The sequence below is a fragment of the Euleptes europaea genome, chromosome 8 (assembly GCF_029931775.1).
Source record: "Euleptes europaea isolate rEulEur1 chromosome 8, rEulEur1.hap1, whole genome shotgun sequence".
Taxonomy (NCBI): Eukaryota; Metazoa; Chordata; class Lepidosauria; order Squamata; family Sphaerodactylidae; genus Euleptes; species Euleptes europaea.
The window spans coordinates 473,562-487,733 of NC_079319.1; the positions used below are offsets into that span (position 1 = coordinate 473,562).

At 55.5% G+C, this 14,172-nt stretch overlaps 1 protein-coding gene across 1 annotated transcript in view; it reads right to left on the minus strand.

The window, feature by feature from the left end:
- PLEC (plectin) overlaps positions 1 to 14,172 on the minus strand; it is a 149,902-nt gene that overhangs the window by 40,924 nt on the left and 94,806 nt on the right. The window contains exons 53-65 of the mRNA XM_056854575.1: positions 13,403 to 13,622; positions 12,870 to 13,096; positions 12,009 to 12,131; positions 11,358 to 11,459; positions 10,874 to 10,975; positions 10,428 to 10,583; positions 9,658 to 9,813; positions 9,362 to 9,559; positions 8,982 to 9,110; positions 7,836 to 8,006; positions 7,594 to 7,749; positions 6,617 to 6,937; positions 6,329 to 6,448 (exon numbers count right to left, since the gene is read on the minus strand). Of these exons, the coding sequence (XP_056710553.1) occupies positions 6,329 to 6,448; positions 6,617 to 6,937; positions 7,594 to 7,749; positions 7,836 to 8,006; positions 8,982 to 9,110; positions 9,362 to 9,559; positions 9,658 to 9,813; positions 10,428 to 10,583; positions 10,874 to 10,975; positions 11,358 to 11,459; positions 12,009 to 12,131; positions 12,870 to 13,096; positions 13,403 to 13,622 (2,181 nt within the window). The remainder of the gene's footprint in view (positions 1 to 6,328; positions 6,449 to 6,616; positions 6,938 to 7,593; positions 7,750 to 7,835; positions 8,007 to 8,981; positions 9,111 to 9,361; positions 9,560 to 9,657; positions 9,814 to 10,427; positions 10,584 to 10,873; positions 10,976 to 11,357; positions 11,460 to 12,008; positions 12,132 to 12,869; positions 13,097 to 13,402; positions 13,623 to 14,172) is intronic.

Consider the following 14,172-nt stretch of genomic DNA (forward strand, 5'->3'; position numbering starts at 1 on the left):
TCCCATCTAGGATGCTCTTAGGCCGATACCTCCAGATCCCTAGACATGAACGCCTATGCACATGCGGTTTAAACTTGTTAGATACAATTGACCACATCCTTTTAGATTGCCCCTTCTATGTGACTCTGCGGGATAAACTGCTATCTACTTTGCTCCAATACAAGACATACAGGAGTAATGAAGCGAAATGCAAATTTCTTTTGAGTGACCATGATCCCAAAATTACTGCTACCGTGGCTGAATTTCTTATAGGAGTTCTTAAAGAACAAGAAAAGTTTTATTAACCCGACTGTAACTTATATGTATTGCCCTTTGGAGGTATTTTGTTGTTGTTTTTTCTATCTCTGTCTTTGGTATGCCAATAAAGGTTAATGAAATGAAATGAAATGAACAATCTTGCATTTTTTTGTTGGGACGAGCACAAAGATTTTTTGAACAGGCAAATAAACCAGGTAAATTTCTGGCAACTCAACTTCGGGATTCGTTTCAAAAACGGATTATTGCTAAGTTACAAACAGCTAAAGGCCCTATTTATACTACAGCAGATATTCAAAAAGAGTTTGTATCTTTTTATGCCAGGTTGTACCAGAAAGATGAAATATCGATAAAAAAGATGGAAAAATTCTTATATTCTACAAATATTAAAAAATTATCAATAGCCCAACAGAAATTACTTGATGAGCCAATCTCTTTAGAAGAAATAAATGAAGCTTTCAAAAAACAAATAACAGATAAAACTCCAGGCCCGGATGGAATTACTGCCATGTTTTATCGCATTTTTAAATCCTCTCTGATGAAACCATTTTTTGAACTTTGTAACTCAATAATAGAAACAGGATCAGTACCAGAAACATGGACTCATGCTTTTATCTCCTTGATACATAAGCCGGGGAGAGATCCAGAACGAGTAACTAACTATAGACCTATTTCTCTGTTAAATGTGGATTATAAAATCTACGCTTCAGTTTTGTCATCTAGAATTAAAAAATTTATTATGGACCTCATACATGAGGATCAAGCAGGTTTTGTTCAAGGAAGACAAATTAAGGACAATGTGAGGGTACTTTTGGATGCCTTGGAGTATTATGAATATAATATTCAACATAAAGCAGCTTTTGTTTTCCTGGATGCAGAAAAGGCTTTTGATATTGGCCGAGTGGTTAAGGTGATGGACTGGAAATCCATTGGGGTCTCCCCGCGCAGGTTCGTGGTCTTAGAATCCCTATGCTGTAAGATTCGTGAATCTGAGGATATATGTGGTTTGAAAATAAGTAAACAGGAATTTAAAATGAGAGCATTTGCAGATGATTTGTTATTGATTTTGGATGACCCTAACTAATCAGCAACCAAGCTGAGAGAGATATTGGACGCTTATAGTAAAGTTTCAGGATTCAAAATCAATCAAGAGAAAACGCAGATGATTTTTAAAAATGTTACCGGTTTGGAACAACAACACGTTATGGATATGACAGGTTGGCAGAAAGTGAAGAAAGTGAAATACTTGGGAATCTGGATTTCCACAAAAAATGCGGATTTGGTTACAAATAACTATCTTAAACTGTGGGAAGAAATAAAGAGAGACATGATGGTTTGGAATACAAAGAACTTATCCTTGTTAGCCGTATCTCAACGATACAAATGAATATACTTCCAAGGCTACTGTTTTTGTTTTAAAACTTACCTATATCCCAAGTAAAGTATCATGATACCTGGAGGAAAGACATATTGAACTATATTTGTCAAGGTAAAAAAACGAGAATTGCATATAAATATTTGATAGACCTTAAAGAGAGAGGCGGTCTTGCACTTCCTAATTTTAAACTTTATGCTGAGGCGTCGGCTTTGGTATGGCTGAGAGATTGGATGGACTTAAAAAATACACAATTGTTGGATCTTGAAGGATATGATAATAGAAGTGGTTGGCATGGTTATTTGTGGTACAATAAAATTAAAACTCATGCATCATTTCAGCAACATATGGTTAAATCTTCCCTTTATAGAATATGGATCAGATACAAACATTCGTTAGAAATAAAAACTCCACTATGGATTTCATCTCAAGAAATGCTAACTTTGCGTCCACTAAGGCCTGCTCAATTTATAACTTATCAACATCTTTTGAAATGGGATGGTACAAAATGTTCACTTAAAGAATATGAAGAAGTTAAAGACTTACTATCTTGGTTCCAGTATCACCAAGTTAATTTGGTCTATTTGCGAGACTTAAAAACAGGTTTTTCAAAGACTAAATCAACCTTGCAGAAACTTTTGTTGGATACAAATGATCATTTGATATCTAAGATGTATAAACTGCTGCTTGAACTTAATTGTGAACAAGATCGAATAAAACCTACTATGATTAGTTGGGCACAAATGTTGGCACACGATATACCGTTGCAGAAATGGGAAATAGTGGACAAGGGACTTGAGATTATTGTCATCGCAATTATTAAGAGAAAATATATATAAAATGATGTATAAGTGATATCTAACACCTAAGAAACTAGCAATGTCATCTCCCGTAATGTCACCAAATTGTTGGAAATGTAATAAGGAAATTGGTTCTTTTTATCATATTTGGTGGACTTGTGAAAAAGCTAAGAGATTTTGGGAAATGATATATAAGGAAATAAGGGTGGTTTTACAGCAGAATATACCTAAAACATCTGAAATGATGCTACTTAGTATGGTGCCGGATTCAATTTTTACTCATAGAACATTTTTGAAATATGCCACCACAGCGGCACGATTGATATGTGCAGCTAAATGGAAGACTGACGAGATACCAGAAAAAAAGAATGGATAAGTAAAATGTTAGATATGATGGAGACGGCTAAACTTACAGCCTTTATAAATGAGACTGATATTGTACACTTTTGGGGGGAATGGGAGGCGTGGAGAATCTATTGTGAAGATTATTTTTCGATAGGTCAATTTAAAGGATACTCTGGTTTGATCCCTGATTTAATTTTTTACTATAGTTATTTCAAAATATTATATGAACAGGATTGGATAAAATAAGATAAATACAACTTAATATATAGATGGGGATTATATTTTAGCAAAAGTATATACAATTTATATTTTAGACGGAAGAGTGTGAAAGGGAAGTCGTTTTTGTTTATATTAGATACTTTGTTTTTTCAATTTTCTAATTTTGTTATACATTTATAAGATTTGCATAATTGAATAATGATTTATGAGATGTATTAAAAGAGAAAACAATAAAAATGTAATTCAGATTCTTTAAAAAAAAAATTTTTTTTTTGAGAGTAGGGAGGCACCCCGGCAGCGGGAGAAAGGGAGGAACAGGCAGGGAGAAACTTTGTGCCGGCAGGAGAGCCCTGACTTGTGTGTGTGTGCTCTCTCCCTTCCTCACAGCAATTTCGCTACTTTTCCAGCCCTCGCCCTCCTCTGCATTCCTTCCCACTCAAGCCCACGAACCGTTTACAAAATCCACTTCAAGGACATTCCATATGAGGGAAATGTTTGATTGGGACCCTGCACAAATAAAAATGGTTGGTCTAATGTTCCAATGGTCCCGTGTTCCTTTGTAAGACCACAAGCACTTGGGAGGGGGGGGGATTATGTAACAATAATGATTGGTGAATGCAAACGGGAGGGGAGGGGGAAGGTGGGATGGGAGGAGAAAGGCTTTTCATTGGGTGCTGCGAAAAGAGGGGAGGAGAACTGAATAGTGTATGTAACTACACGCACCCCTTGGATTGCTGGTTTTGAAACGACATAATGAAATACATCGTGGTATAGGCGTTTTGGGGAAAAACAGATGTCTGGCGCTTCCAAAGCATTTCCAAGCCGAAATGGTAGGTCTGAGGTGCGATCTAACCTGGATAACACGTTTTTTTAAACGTAGTATATACTGAGTGCGTTAGGCCCCAGAGACTGGGAAGGGCAGCCATGAAGGATCCAGAAAAGACTTTTTTAAGTGTAAGGATGTGTCACTGGCCACCAAGATCAGGTTAATTCATGCCATCATATTCCGTTACTGTGTATGGGTGTGAAAGCTGGACAATGAAGAAAGCTGATAGGAAGAAAGTAGATTCCTTTGAAATGTGGTGTTGGAGGAGAGTGTGACGGATACTGTGGACTGCCAAAAAAACAAATCAGTGGGTTATAGATCAAATCCAGCCTGAACTGACCCTAGAAGCTAAAATGGCTAAACTGAGGCTGTCGTACTTTGATCACATTATGAGAAGACAAGAGTCCCTAGGAAAGACAGTCATGCTAGGAAAAGTTGAGGGCAGCAGGAAAAGAGGAAGACCCAACAAGAGATGGATGGACTCAATAAAGGAAGCCACAGCCTTCAATTTGCAAAACCTGAGCAAGGCTGTCAAAGATAGGACATTTTGGAGGACTTTCATTCATAGGGTCGCCATGAGTCGGAAGCCACTTGACGGCACTTAACACACACACACACAGGCCGCTCATGGCCTGAGATCTTCCCATGCGCTGTCCTCCCCTGGGCGGTGTGCCGCTGTCAGAAAGCTCTGATGGTCTACGCATCATTCCCAAAGAGCTCAGGTCAGCCTATCTCACCTTGCTTGTCGATACAGAATATCGTAGCCACATTGTCTGTGGCAATGAATACACGTTTGCCCTTGGAGAGACGAAGGAACGCGCATCATGCTTTCTGGACAGCCAGTGGGTCTAAGTAATTCCAGTGGCTTTCCAATTCAGAAGGTGAGCACATTTTGTATCAAAGCCAGTGGGCTCACAAGTCTCGGATGAGCCGTGGTGACTGTTGCTGCTGGTTCCAGCCACAAGAATGCTGTGGCTGTGAAGGGAACGCTTCTCAGTAGCCACCAGAAGAGGGAGAAAAGGACTCTTGGAAAGCCTGAGAGCAAACCAAGAAGAGAATCCACGCTCAGCTCAGAGGAAGTCTTTCATGGGGCAACTGTTGTGGTCGGCGTAGAAGATCTAAGCAGGAAGGGAGGGCTCCACCTCTTAGGCACCCCTGCTGCGGAGGGGGTGGAGTCAGTGCCCGGATGGGCTCCTAAGCTTCCGATTGTGACTTTGGGCAGGCTCAAGTTCCTACCTGTTTGGCTGCGCAGAGACCACGGAGAAGGACTTGCGTGTTACCCTGAGCCGCTGGGAGGGAGGGAGGGAGGGAGGGAGGAAGGGATGAAAATCCGTCACCTCCCCCCAAAAAATCCCATCTGCCGGAGGGTTTCCAGAAGGGCTGCCCGAAGGCTCTAAGAGCACAGCCCCGCTCCGTTTCAGGCCACCTCATCAGCCTTCCTTTTGCCGCCTACTGGCAAAGCACATGTGGCTCAGAAAGTGGGGGGCTTCGGCACCACATCTCCTAGGCTCCCTCTTGGCCTCAAAGGCCACCGCGCCAGCTGAACTGTAGCCCCCCCCCCCACGGATGCTCAAGGCCGGAGAAGGGAAGGAGGATCCCACGGAGGAGGAAGGCTACCGGAGGACACCAAGGGTGGGGGGCTTATGGGGAGCAGCGCAGGCTGAGCTGCGCTGCCAGGGATGGGTGGCATCTTCGTGGGGATCCTCCTGAGAGAGGACGTGCTTCGTGCATCCTGACTGATTCCCCCCTCTGAGACCCACGGGATTGCCACTTGGAAAGCTAGGAGGTCCTGCCTGGAATTCCTTCCCTGGACTTTGTGGGAGCAAAGAGCTGCTTGGGAGGGAGGGGGAGGGGAGAGGAGAGGGACCCGTGGTGGCGGGGGGGGGGGGGGCAAGGCCAGCTCCTTGGCTGTGGCTGCAGCAGGAAGCAGCCAAGTGGCTCTTCTTCTGTGCCTCCCCCCCCAGGGGTGTGAGGGTGCTCCTCTCTTGTGGGCCAGCAGAGGTGAAAGGGTGCTGGGTGGGCACGGGGCTGCATTGCATTCTCTCTTGGCATGTTTCGGGAGGGGGCTGCATTGGCCAGGGCACCCAGTTTTGGGGAATTCCCTCCCACCCCCACGTGCACACAAACAGGAGGATTTCTCATGGCATCTTAAAGATGAAGGAGATTTTGCTCTTTTGTGGCCCCGTGTCTGCAATAAGAAGGAACCACCAGAGCCCTGTTGATTTTGGCTGCCACAGACCAAGATGGCTACCACTGGGTGGAACTGCTCCTCCCTCGTGTGTGGCTTGGCTCGCTTGCTCGGACTATCTGGGCTCTTTTGCAGCTGGCTGCAGATTGTTGCTCCCCCCCCTTGGCACTGATGCCACTTTCTCTCTCGCACCCGGACCCTCAACAGTGAAGGGCTGCAGACGAAAGCTCTGGGGGGTTCAGGATGCAGCAGCAGCAGGATGCAGGTGGAGGGGGCCCCTCGGTCTGCCTACCTGCCCTGGCGGGGAGGCGCTCGCTTACCTTGTGCTCTCCCAGCTGGCCCTTGACCTCCTCCGGGCTCTTGGGGGCGCTGCTGAGTGTCTCCCGAGTGGACTCCGACTCATCCAGCCAGTCGAGAAGCAGCTGCCAAGACTCACGGAACTGAAGCCCCGAGGGGTGCGGCGGTCAGCCTCGGTCCTGCATGCCGCCATTAGAAGAACCCTGCCCCACCAGCTCACAGGCCGGGGCCTTCCCCCCCCCCACGCCCCCTCCCTCGACGAGCACGGCCTCCCCGTTCCCCTTGCTGAGACCAGGCCCCCTGCCAGGTACCTGCTTGGCACGTTTGCGGGCCTCTTCCAGGACGCTGCCCCTCTGGCTGAGTTGCTGAAGCACTCTGGCCAGCCGCTCCTCGGCAGTCAGCACCAGGCTGTGGAGGGCCCTGCAGTCCTGCCTCTGGCTGAAGTCCTTCATGCGGGCGGCCAGCGCCTCCAGCCCCACCAGCCTCTCCCTGTGGGCCTGGGCCTCCTGGAGCAGAGCCTGGCAGGGGCCGACAGGGCAGGTGGGCCCGCAGGCCAGAGCCCCTCTTCCCCCCCAGTCCCCCTGCCAGGGGGAGCTGGCCACAGGGCTAGAGGCCAGCTCAGTGTGGCCCCACTGAAGAGGAAGAGCCCGGGAAGGGAGGGCAGACTGGCTGGGGGAAAGGCAATACCCCCCACTCCACCCCACCCCACCCCATGGCTGGGCCTCCAAAGCCTCCAGGGGTCTGGCCCAGATGACACTGGGGAGGGGGATCTGGGGCTGGGCCTCCTGGGAGAAAGAGGCCCTGGCCTTCGCGAGGGCAGGGCTGAGTCCCAGGGCCACCACCCTTTGGCCCCGGCAGTCACCTGAGAAAGTGGTGCCATTTGGTGCAACCTCACAAGGCAGCGACCGAAAGAAAACCCACAAGGGCTGGGGGGGGGGGGCTAATCTGCATTGCGTACGTGGCCTCAGGAGACACCCCCCCCCCCACTGGAGCTCTGGGAAGTTAACTGGGCTCGGACAGGAACCTGAGCCTTCGGAAGGGCAAGGGGATCCTGAGAGGGGCCGGCTCCTTTGGCCAGCTGCAGCCCCAGGGGTCGGCCTCTAGAGGCAGGGGAGGGTCTGTGGCGGCCACAGGGGATCTGATGGACAAGTCCAGGACACAGACCATGGCTGCGCGCAGCCAGGCCAGGCAGGCCAAGAGCACCCCCCCACCAGGGCCACCCAGGGATCCAGCCCAGCTCCCCACCCCCCGCCGGCAGAGGATGCCGCCTTCTGGCACTCAGGCTGACCTTCTGCTCCTGGATCTGGTGAGTGAGGGTCTCCAGGACAAAGCTGGGTGGGGACATGACCCCCAGGGCCTCTTCCAGGACCCCCACCCCCTTCAGCAGTTCCTGGGAGGTGGAGTGGAACTCTGTGGTCACCGTCAGGCCCTCGCTGAGCTGATCCTGGGGGGGGGGACACAGACCGCTGCAGCCACTCACTGGCTGGCAACCCTGATGGCACCCCCTCCCCACCCCCGCCCGCCACTGACCTTCCTCTCCTGGACCAGGCTGGCCACGCGGCCCCACTTCTGCTCCAGGATGCTCAGGCTATGCTCAGTGCTGGAGGGCCAGGGAGGGGGGCTGGAGGCCAGCAGGCGTCGAAGACGCCCCCGCAGCCGGTCATAGGCCTCCTGCTTCGCCTCCGTCTCCTTGCACAGCTCCTGTTGCAAAAGTCCAGGAACAGTGAGGTTGTCCAAGCATGCTGCCCCCCCACATCCATCACTGTGCATCATGGAATCCTAGAGTTGGAAGGGACTACCAGGGGTCATCTAGTTCAACCCCTGCATAATGCAGGGAATTCACAACTACCCTTCCAGACACACCCCTGGTGACCCCTACTCCATGCCCAGAAGATGGCCACAAAAGAAGCCCCTCAGGATCTCTGGCCAATCTGGCCTGGAGGAAAATTGCTTCCTGACCCCAAAGTGGCGATCGGCATTACCTGGGACATGTAAGAAAGGGCCACGAGAGCCAAACACTGACGGAACCCTTCCTGCCCTCCCTTTCATCATCTGCCTAAGTTCGCAGAATCAGCCTTGCTGACAGATGGCCATCTAGCCTCTGCTTTAAAACCTCCTGGGAAGGAGAGCCTACCACCCCCTCCCGAGGAATGAGAGGGGGTCCTGATCAGACACAGGAGAGAGTAGGAACAAGGAAGAGCTGGACTGGCACATGCTCAGGTGGGGGTGGGGACAGAAGGGACTGGGGTCTGGGAAGGCCAAAAGGCATCATGGCAAGATCGGGGTGCCCCACAGCCCAGAAAGCAGAGCTCCTGCCACAAGGAGGGCCGGCAGGGCCAGGCCACGTGGCCAAAGAGGCCTGCCCAACTGGTCCAGTGGCCAGGGTTCTTTCTCCTGCCTGCCAGCCATGCTGCAGACTGCTCTCTCTCACTCTCTCTTGCTCTCTTCAAGGATGTTCGTTCCTAAATAAACTCCCTTTGTTTTCATTTCCCATATGGGCTCTGCTTCCCCTGGGCGCAAAATGGACGCTCTGCCATCAGGGATCCCTGCCAGTCCTTCCTGGAGCTGGGGAGGGGGCTGACCGTTGCCCACTGGGAAGCCCAGCCCGGAGCTCCTGCAGGGTTGCGGCCACGCCTCGGGAGAGAGCCACTTGCCCAGGCAGGGGAAGGCGCTCACCAGGTGCGCTGCCAGCTTCTCCTTGGCAGTCTCGGGGTGCCCCCAGGGAGGCTGGGTGGAGAAGAGCCGCACTTCCGCCTGGTCCAGCCACTGAAGCAGCTCGGTCCTCTCCAGGGCGACGTCCTGCGCCTGGAAGTGGCAAGACAGCACCCAAGGCACACCGTTCTGGTCTCTCCCCCCAACATGACGGGGGAAGGGAGGGGGGTTTCCTGTGCCATGCAGCTCAGTTGAGTGGCGCCTGCCCCACGGGATGCAGAGGGGACAGGCCAACCGGGTCTTTGTGGCAGTACCAGCTCCAGGGGACTGGCCACTGGGGGTGCCAGCGTCATGATTACCAGGAAGGCACGGGTGGGCACCCCGCAGCCAGTCCTAAGGGTTACCTGGCTCAGGTTGTTCTCCAGCTCCAGCTGGCGACTCGCCATCTCGGCCAGGACAAAGTCCCAGCGCTGGCGGAGCTGCTGGAGGCTGCCTTGCAAGCCCTCCTCGCAGGGGCCCCCGACGGACACCAGCAGGCCTTCGCCAGCCTCCGTCACAGACTGCACCGTGCGCGTGCGGGACACGACATCATTCTGCAGCACCTGTGGAGGAGGAGCGCCAGGTGAGCCTGGCCTAGCCGGGGTGGGGTTGGCACCTTCCCTCCCTCCCCCCCCCCGCTTCTTTGGACTGGCACTCTTGCCTTGTGCTTGGCCAGCTCGATCTCGCAGCTCTGCAGGTCCAGGCAGGGGGCGGTCCGGTCCTGCAGCTGCTCCGTGGTGTGCAGCAGCCACTGCAGAAGCCCCTCCAGCTGGCTCTGGAAGTGGCCCAAGCCCAGCAGGGCCTCTTCCAGCTGGTGCTGCAACAGAGAGCCCCTCCCGGTTGGGCCATGGGCAAAGGGGGGGGCTGGCAGCACCGTCCCTCCGCCCAGACCGGCCCCACCTGAACACGTGAAGCTGCCCCTTATACTGAACCAGACCCCCCCCACGGGGTCCATCAAAGTCAGTATTGTCCACTCAGAACGGCAGTGGCTCTCCAGGGTCTCAGGCAGAAAAGGGTCTTTCCCATCACCCGCTTGCCCAGTCCCTTTAATTGGAGATGCCGGGGCAGGGATTGAACCTGGAACCCTTCTGCATGCCAAGCAGAGGCTCTACCCACTGAGCCATGGCACCAGAGAGGTCTTCCTTTCTCCAGCTTGAGGGTGGGGGTGGAGAGGCCAGAGCATCAGGCAGGAGGGCAGAAGTCCCCCCGCCCCCCGGTTCCGAGCACCACCTGGAAAGGCAGCCCCCCACCTCCCGCCAGACCCTCTGCCCCAAGGACCCGGACGGCTGCTGTCGGACCAGAGGTGGACCAGCAGCAGCAGAGGAGGTGCTCCGGCCCCTCCTGACCCCCGAGGGCGCTCCCCTCCCTCAGGCCCCCCCTCGACTATTGCCATGGCACAGGCTCCACGCGCACCCGCGGCAGAGGCCTCACCTGCCGGCTCACAATCTCCTCCTCCAGGCGGCTCCAGCGCTCCTGCAAGCCACCGAGAGCGTCTGGGGGGCACCTGTTGGCAGCCCCCCTGGCCCCCCCCCAGTGCCGCAGGCTCTCCATGTCCACCCTGCACTGGTACAGCTCTCGTTTGAAGTCCTGTTAAAATGGGGCTGGGGGTCAGAGAGAGGGGCCGCCAGAGGAGGCCCCGCCAAGCTTTGCTGCAGGTTTCCTGCCGCTCCTGGGACCCCCAAGGCAAACCCTTTGCAGCATCACACACACACACATGAACACACACACACAGAGAGATCCTGGGGTCCCTCTTGTGTCCCTCTAGGGGAGGAGCGTAGGGAGCCAGTGACCCCCCCAGCCCAGTCCCCACAGCAGAACCCTCCCCAGTCCCCACTCATGCTGGGGCGGAGGATCCCCCACCCCAGGCCCCTTTTTACCTTCAGCTCCAGGAGCTGCTGCTTCACCACGCCCGGATCCCCCCCTACCAGGAACTCCTCCGCAATCCGCACCTCAGCCATCTCCATCCAGCCTGACAGCCTCTGTGGGGGGGGGGCAGACACAGCAGGGAACAGGGGGTGGGATGCGGAGCAGGGGAGCGCGTGGAAAGGGGACAGGGCTCCAGGGCCCAGCTGGGCTTCCACCCCAGGCCCCGCAACGCCCTTTGGGGTTGGCCGCTTGGCCATTCTACTAGGCATTGGGGCTAGGAGCGGCCCCCAGTTTGTGGGGCCAGGGAGCTGCAGGCTCCATGGGGGGGGGGCAGGCACCAGGACCGCCTGTTACATTGAGGGAGGGCTGCTGGATCTACCCCACCCACAGCAGCCCATCTGCTTCCTCTAGACAGGACGGCCAGTTGGCCAGCTGGGCTGGCCCCATCCCCCATCGTCAGGGGTATCCCCGGGGGTTCACGGAGGGTCGTCTCACCTCCACCGTCTCCTGGCCCAGGAGGGAGGCCTGCAGGTGTTCCTCCAGGCGGCTCTGCTGCTCCACCCACATCTTGCTGAGGCTGTTCCAGGAGGCGTAGAGCTGATGGGAGCAGAGGGGAAAGACCCCGACCGGGGGGAGTGGGGACAGGGGCTGAGTTCCCCCCCAGGAAAAGGCCTCCAGCCTGCCTGCCCGCCCACTGGGTGAGCTCATGCCACCTGCATGGGCCATCCTAGGAAGTGCGCCTGGGGCCCTGAGCCCGGCTGTGCCATTGACGGATTCCCTTGGTTCCCTCCTTTGATTTTGTCCTCACAACAGCCCTGTGAGGAAGGTCAGGATGACAGGCCGGCCCAAGGTCGCTCCGTGGCATCTTCAATCCAAGTCGCCCTGGTCCTAGTTGCACTCCCCCCCTCCGCATCCCCATGCCCTAATCAGAGGAGCCTGCTGATTGGCATGAGGGGCACAGTGGGCCCTGTGGGTCAGGGGCACACCTTCACGCTGACTTTCCCAAGGGTGCCTCTCCCGACAAACGCATTCCTCCACGCGCCCACCTCCACGCGTGTCCCTCACAAGCCCCCCCCCCGGGGGAGGGGGGCATGAGGAAGGCCTCAGCAGCGCCCTGGCTTTAGGCTCCCCCCTGCCCCCGCTTACATCGTCCAAGCTCTTGGTGACGTCTGGCTTGTCCAGGTCTCCGCACGAGGACATCAGCTCCACGCCCAGGGCCCCCAGGGAGTCCAGCTGGCTCTGCAGGCCGTCGATCTCTTCTCGCAGCACCTGCAAGGGGGGGGAGGCAGGAAGGGCGTGAGGCGGCTGCCTCAAGGGAAGCCAGCCTTGCAGGGCAGCGCTGCTGGGCTGGCTGGCCGGCCAGCTGGCAGGGAACCTGATCGTGGCTCCCCTGGAAGGGCAGAGCTGAGCCAGGAGGGAACCTGGCCGAATTCTGGCAACGTCTGTCCTTCAGCTCCTGCTAAGTCCAAGCAGCATCGTCCAGCAAAGCATAGAGAGCCAAGAGTCCTTAGGAATAAAACACACCCCTCGCAACCCCGGAGTCAAAACTTCCCAGGAGGTCCACCTAGCTCACTGGAAGACACACAATCCCACATGAAGCTACCTCCCGTTGAATCAGACCACCGGTCCATCGAGGTCGGTCTTGTCTCCTCGGACTGGCAGCAGCTCTTTGGGGTCTCAGGCAGAAAAGGGTCTTTCACACCACCTCCTACCTGATCTTTTGGAGATGCCGGGGATTGAACCTAGCACCTTCTGCATGCCGAGCAGACGCCCTCCCACTGAGCCATGGCCCCTCCCTGGCCTTAGCCAGAGCCACTTCACACGTTGCTCAAGGGAGGAGTGAGAGGGCCACCCCTTCCCCCCCCACCAGTGTTTGTTGACGGAGGAAATGGAGGTCTTGATCCGAGCAAGAGCCCAAGTGTGGCCGTCGCCCTGGCTTTTTTGCACCCAGAGTAAACCCAGGGCCTGCCCACGCCCTGTCTCCTTTCAGAAGCCACAACAGCCTACCTGCATGGTCCCGAGCCCGGCCTGAATGGCCTCGGGGTCCGAGGAGACTTCGACTAGATCCAGCACCCCCTGCAGGGTCTCACTGAGGGTGGCCCCGAGGTCGGCCAGCCCGTGCCAGAAGCGGTCGGCCAGAGCCAGCAGGCCCTGCAGCCAGCTCTCCTGCTCCTCCGCTCGCCGCCACAGCCCTTCCCACTGGCTCCGCAGCTGCTCCACGCGGGCATGGATCCCTATCGGCGGCAGAGGGAAGCACAAGGGGGGGGGCTAGGGGCCCGGCATCCTGCCCTCTGCTGCCCCGTGGAGGGAGGCACAGGGCCCGGTCCTCTCACAGAGCAGGGGTGGTGGGGGGCGGAGGGGGCGGAGGGGTAGGCAGCCACAGTCTCTCTCTCTCTCTCTCTCTGGCACCTTGGGCCAAGTTGGACGTCTCCAGGCCAGCCACGCATCTGGCTGATTGGCTGGGGGCACACACGCGCGCACGCACACACCACTGCCATGGAGGACTTGGGGCCCCCGTGGGTGCTTGGGGGCTGACGTACCTCCGCTCACACCAGCCGGCATAGTGGCCAGCAGCTCGGCCCCCTGCCCACGGAGGGTCTCCAGAGCCACACCAAGCTTCTCCAGGTCGGCCAGCCGGAGGCTGTTCTCCCTCACTTGCTCCCGCAGCCAGGCCGAGTCCCCCCACGTGGGGGGCGGGTTCTGCACGTGGCTCCGCAGCCTCTCCAGGCTCTCCGCCATCAGCTCCAGGCGCTCCGACAGCTGCAAGGCAGGCACGGGAGAGGGGTGGGGCTCCGGACCTGCCCAGGCCCAGATCTGGCAGGCCGCCAGGCCTCCTGGGAATGCCATGGGGCACCTGGAGGACCTTGGGGGGCAGTGAGGCTCAGCTCAGATGGAGGGAATCGGGAATTCTGGGCTCTGGTCCCAGCATGAGAGCTCCCCCCCCCCCGTCCCGCTTGCACTAGCAGGCCCTGCCGTACACCTGCAGCTCTTTGAGTGTCTCCCTGGAGCTGCAGGGCACGGGGGGCCACCTCGCCCAAGACAGCTGTTCTCTTGGGATCCAATCAGGGTCTTTCCTCACTGGGCTACTTAAGACCCGGGAGGCTGGGGGCTGGGCCCAAGATTGCCCCCCGCCCCCCGCCCGCACAGAAAGCAAGCACTCAGTCGCTGAGGGAGCCAAGGAAGGAGACGGAGATCACGCCTCTCCTGCTATCCAGGAAATGGAAAGCTCCTGCAGCTTCAATTTGCCTGGGAGCCATGCAGGGAAAGAACAGGCAGTTTAACCCTTCAGTGTCCACTTGATCCAGCTATT